Genomic DNA, 6,027 nt, shown 5'->3' on the forward strand with positions numbered 1-6,027 from the left:
CGAAAATAATGATTGTTTTCAAATATTCAATAAAAAAAGCAAACGCTCCTAAATATCGTAGAACAGTTTCGAGTATATGTATGTTTCTTTATTTCCTGTATGAATCCGTTAGGATTTGAAAATTTCTAAGCGATATCTATAAAAATTATAATTAATACTTACAATTACAGAAACTAAAATTATATATCGAGTTATATTCTTTTGATCAAATATAAAGCTCATTTTTCCAGTGTTATTTTTTCGCTCCGTAATAATAATTATTTTGTGAATTGTTAAGTTTTGATCAAAAGTAGGTAAGCATTATTTAATGATTTTTTTTTGTTTTTTCATTAGAAAAAAAAACAATTATATTTTTAGTTAATTTTTTTTGTCAAAAATAATGATTATTTCTTAAGTATTATTTTTTTGATTCAGAATAAAATTGATTTCTTGAGCATTATAAAATGAATTTAAATAAATATTTTTTGAGCTTTATGGCAGATCGAACAATTCCAAATACCGGACCGCTTTTCTAATAACTGCTTAGCAGTAAATATTTTTTGCTATTCAAAAATTACAAGAAATTTATAGGCATAACATATGCATATGTAAATATGTATTTATTAGTAAAAAATAATGTTGATAAATTTGTTGTAATTTTTTTGTGCATATGTTGAAGAGTGAAAGAAAAAAACACTGTTTACAAAAGCATTGTGGCATTTTGAGTTTTTCAATCTGCAAAAAAAATATAAATAAAAAAAAAATTAAATAATAATAATTTTTATTGCTCAAAGATAAAATAAGGCTCAAGTTTTCAAACTTAAGCAATAATCATTACTTTTGATAAACAAATAAAACTCTTGACATAAAATAATGCTTATTTTTATCAAAAAATAATTCACAAAGTAATCATTATTTTAGAGCGAGAAAATAGCACTTGAAAAATGGGTTTTATTTTTGATCAAAGTAATTATATGATTTTTTTCTAAGCAATACAGTAAAACTCAGAAATTTATTATAAGAATTTATCGACAATTTTTAAAACTTTAAAATAATGATTAAAAATCAATGATGATTACGGTCCCTGCTTAAAACTAAACATTATTCGACCATTTTTTGCCCGTTACTGTACATACAGCGACTTAAAAAATTGGCCACGTACAGAAATTTTTTTTATATATTCACAACGTTTTTCAAATTAATTTTTTTGTTATTTTTCTATAAAAATATTGTCCAAACTTTAACCAAAACTATTTAAACCAAGGTTTCAAACTCTACACAAAATTTAGAAAATTCAACAAATTTTCATCGAAATTTCAAACTTTTTAACCTGAATCTTTAGACATTTTTGGGTATGCCAAACCCATCAAATTTTAATCTAATAAAGTGCAAGTCTTTTTTTTTGCTGCTTTTGCGGATTTTTTATATTTATATATGTGTGTATGTATATATAACAAGTGCATTTCTTAACAAGACATTTTTAAGCAAAAATCACAATGGAATTTCGTTTAACATTTCCTAAGTTTTTTTTTTAAATTTTGCATAAAGTTTAAAGCTTTCATTTACATGGTTTTGGTTAAAGCATGCGCAATATTTTTATAGAAAAATAAAAAATAAAATAAATTTTTAAAAAACATTTTGAATAAATATTTAAATGTAAACATCATTCGACCATTTTTGCCCATTACTGTACATTTATCTATTCAAAATATGTTTGTGTTAAGTATTAATGAGTTATGTAAGTAAGTATTTAGTGCATGAAGTAAACTTAAAAATTAAAAAAAAATATTCGTATGATATAAATACAATACTATTCTTCTGAAATTCTGCGCTTAAGTTTAATACATTGCCTTTTAAAATATCGGTTTTGTCGCTAGGTCTCATTAACTACGATTACATTTTGCTTTCGAGCCTTTCACTTATCAACTTTTTCACTACTCTCAATGATCTCTGTATTGAACATGGCCCTACAGAAATTCACCATACCACGTGAGAGTTTACCATAGCAAGCTGGTTTGTTTCTTCGCGCTATACACAAGTAATAGAAGGGTATGCCAGCTACCGTTATGCCGATACCGACAATGAGATTCATGGGATTTGTAAAGCTGGGCAAAAGCACCAGAGTCAGACAGCATATTATGAAAATTAGAGGCAGTGCCAGGTGCACTTTGATGGGCCGCGGAATGTTGGGCCTGTAAAGAGAGATAATAGAAAAGTTAAATACTCGATTTTAGTTATATAAGAAAAAGTAACTATGGAAATATTTACTTGGAGTGTCGCAACCAAAGCATGCCAGCAATGCTGGCCACCACTGATAGCCACAACATGGCGCTAAAGTAGTTGATCAGAATGTAAACATCGGCAGTGAGTAATGTCAGCAGTGATGTGATGCACTAGAAATGGTAAGATATAGCCTTCATTTAGTTAAAAAAAAATCATGAATATTAGATACAAATTTTTCAAATCCCCTGTACAACTTACCGAAAATATCAGCGATGGTATGGGCGTTTGCTGTTTAATGTGGAATAGCGTGAAGAATTTTGGTAAATGCCCTTCTTGTGCACCGGTCGCAAATAGACGCGCCGAAGTGAATAGTACACCATTGACGCCGCCAAAAGTGCTTAGCGCTACAAATATGGGCACCATGAAGGCGAGTGGTCCGAAAACGCGATTACCGAATGTGACTGCGACTGCTAGTGAACTGAGCATTTCGGTTTTCGACACCACCACAAAGTAGGCCAAATTCACAAGTACATAAATGCCGGTGACCAACGGCATGGCGATCCAAATGGCACGTGGAAGATTTCTGGAAAGGAAAAGTAGAAAATATAGGAAACAAAATTTAATACTTTTATCACTGAGTGTATTTACATATAAAGGACACTATTTTATTTAAATTATGAGAGATTCGGAGTTTTTCCTTCCGCTCAAGTGTTTTCAGGCTTATAATAATAATATTTTAGTGCTTTGCTTTTTGCTAAATGTATGGCCGAGCTTCTCTTCCGATCTATGCCATGCGCCCTGATGTTGTCACATAAAGGGGAGGGACCTACAGTTTTACGCCGACTCCATACGGCAATTGGTTTTAAAGAGAAGCTTTTTCAAGGCAGAAACACACACACTCGGAGGTTTCCCACTTTTCCTGATATAGATGCTGCTCGGACCAGTGATCGAACCCGGGTCCTACGGAGTAGAAGTACGCACCTCAAAGCAGTCCGCTACAGCAGAAGCCCCCAGGCTTAAGGCATCTAAAAGGCTGCGAATGACAAGTAAGGGTAATACCTCCATTTCAGACAGAGCCATTGAAAGACGCTGTGACTGTCAAATCCCGAAGATCAACATTTGGCACAATTTCGAAGTTCACATCCCCGGCAGATGGATAATGGATAAGATATTCCCCTATTTGAGGATGATTCCGAAATGAACATAGAAGTAGGTTCTGCGTTTCCTCTTCTTCCAGCAACTTCCATTGGAGAAAGCTTCCAGACTGCTGTATTTCCTACCATAACACTTATCTTCTTGGTAGACAGTAAAGCATCGAACCAGGCACGTATGCCGGCGACGACAAACAAAATCCCTCAAATTTCGTAAGCATTACACCGTGAAAAACTGAAAGATAAAATCCAACGTCCAATTGAGATATTCGTGCGGCAGAGTAGTAAAGATTATTTTGAGGGATTCCCTGCCATCTCAGCATGGAAGGCACCCGATTCAATGGGCAGGGAAAATGACTGATTGACTGACTCACAACTAGCCTGAGTAGATACCCGACTCTATGCATTCTGATATGCAGAGGCATACGCGCCTTAGATTAGATTAGATTAATATTTAGAGTAGGGATCAGAGGATCAGTTTTAAAAAAGCTCTATTTGGATAGGTCTTATTTAAACAACGTATTTGCTTTTAGGTACGATGATCCTAGGAATCGAAGTCCAGGCTTAGATAGAGATAGATTTGTAGATGACTAAATGCACGGGTATGTCAGAACAAGAGACACCGCGACCTGAAAGATCTTTAGTATCTCTAAAGAATGTACATAACCCAATATGACCAATACACTCTCGGCTTCCCTAATAAGTCGGAAGAGTAGTCGACTGGTAGTCGAATTCCTTATTTCTAAGGGTTTGGCCAAGTAAGTAAATCTTTTTCTAGTCAAGGCTTAACAGTCACAAAGAATGTGTTCGGTAGTTTTCTTGTCCTCAAGGCAAAACCGCGATTCCGAATCTCCGACTGGACTTTGTCAGAGATTTACAGTGACACAATGTGCCATGTTGTTTCCTATCCCTTGTGACCCAACATTCAGATTAGAGTGAAAAAATACCCCATTTGACAAGCGCTCTATTAGCTTGAAGTGGCTTGTAAAAATTATTGTAAAACAATTCGTTATTCAAGGCTAGTAAGGTGTGGGGTGCTTAAGTTAATACCCCCATTCTAGATGCGATGAGTATCAAAAGTTGAAGACTCCAAACTTTCGCATAAAATGCTGGTCTAATAACAAGCCACTGAAAAGGATTACGTTGTTGTAAAACTCGGCGGAATTAAGAGGTCAGCTACTGTTGGCCCAACGGGTGCAATGAGATCCAATGGAGGCTCTGACCATTATGTTCGATTTACTGGCCTTTAGATACTGGAAAAACGTGCCTAAAAAGACTCGCATCTGATAAAAAAGCACTACCCACCACCGTGGTATACCAAAGATCTGAACAAAACTCAAACCTTCAAAACTCAAAATTCACAGCCGCAGTAGCTGAATTCGGGCAGAGACCCAATGTTAGGTCGCAACTAGTAGAGGTGTAGAGAGTTCGCCTCAATATCTGATCGTGATTACGCTTAGAGAAGTGCGCTCCAGCACTTAAGACGTCCCATGCGTTTGCAGGGTGGTGCAGAGAAACAAAAAGCAGAACTACCAAAATTTGCTAACCGAAACCTAATCAGAGATGGAACCGTGCAGGATATTATAGAAATAGCAGATGGATCAGGAGCACCTACAACCCACTTAAAACCAGGACTTTTTAAGGAAGTAGCAACGAAAATACAAATTCACGGATGTCTGTCGGTTCTGGCAAATTGCAAGGTCCCACCCTGAAGAGATAGCTGAGGACTGTCTCAGCGAGTGTTCGACCCGTGCAAGAGTAAGGCTGCATAAAAAGCTTCATCAAACATTCCTGCATACTACCACCTTTTTAGAATGCGGCCGCCTCTGCTTATACATAAGTCAATTTAACGATATTCATTAAAACGGCTAAACACTTTCAAACGGGCTAAGTATTTTGCTTATTGCCTAACAACAGAGTGGCAAACCATTCTAGCCAACCCACCCTAGATAAGCAAATTTTTTCTCAAAAATTAGTATTTTTTATTGCCACGCATATTGCCTGCTTCAGCCTTCGTGACGATTATACAGAAGTGTGTGTCATTTGAATAAGCATTCATCTTCCGACGCATATATTTTATCTGGTACATTTCATTGGCAGTCACTTAGCCACACGCTTCTTCGGAATATTCAATGAGCCCTCATGAATTGCAAATCATATCTGCTCAACAAGTGTCAAGCGCATATACTACATACATATAAGTACGAGTACAAACATATGAATTAGGGCTGGGACTATCCGTATATTCGGATACCCGGTTAATATTCGTTCTATTTTGTTATCCGGATATCTAATAAATGTTCCAGATATTCTAAACAATATTTTAACGGATTCTTATTAAAATTACTGAATCTACGGAGTTGCAAAATAAATAACACAACACTAACACACATGTAATTGTATTTTTTTTGTACCTATTGTAATTTATTTTATCTAGTCATTTAATTAAATTTACTTTAGTTTTATCATTTTATTTGATTTCATTTCATTTCACTTCATTTCGTTTCATTTCATTTCATTTCATTTCACTTCATTTCGTTTCATTTCATTTCATTTCATTTTATTTCATTTTATTTTATTTTATTTTATTTTATTTTATTTTATTTTATTTTATTTTATTTTATTTTATTTTATTTTATTTTATTTTATTTTATTTTATTTTATTTTATTTTAT

General features: G+C 34.2%; 1 protein-coding gene across 3 annotated transcripts in view; it reads right to left on the reverse strand.

Moving 5' to 3' along the window:
- Nucleotides 1-1,585: 1,585 nt before the first annotated feature.
- Nucleotides 1,586-6,027, reverse strand: part of LOC118740782 (Y+L amino acid transporter 2) — a 30,794-nt gene continuing 26,352 nt past the window's right edge. For all 3 annotated transcript variants that reach the window (XM_036472465.1, XM_036472462.1, XM_036472463.1), the window contains exons 6-8: nucleotides 2,461-2,785; nucleotides 2,248-2,372; nucleotides 1,586-2,171 (exon numbers count right to left, since the gene is read on the reverse strand). In XM_036472465.1, the coding sequence (XP_036328358.1) occupies nucleotides 1,895-2,171; nucleotides 2,248-2,372; nucleotides 2,461-2,785 (727 nt within the window). In that variant the 3' untranslated portion in view covers nucleotides 1,586-1,894. The remainder of the gene's footprint in view (nucleotides 2,172-2,247; nucleotides 2,373-2,460; nucleotides 2,786-6,027) is intronic.

Source organism: Rhagoletis pomonella, unplaced genomic scaffold, assembly GCF_013731165.1.
Source record: "Rhagoletis pomonella isolate Grant_MI unplaced genomic scaffold, Rhpom_1.0 Rhpom_scaffold_00006, whole genome shotgun sequence".
Taxonomy (NCBI): domain Eukaryota; kingdom Metazoa; phylum Arthropoda; class Insecta; order Diptera; family Tephritidae; genus Rhagoletis; species Rhagoletis pomonella.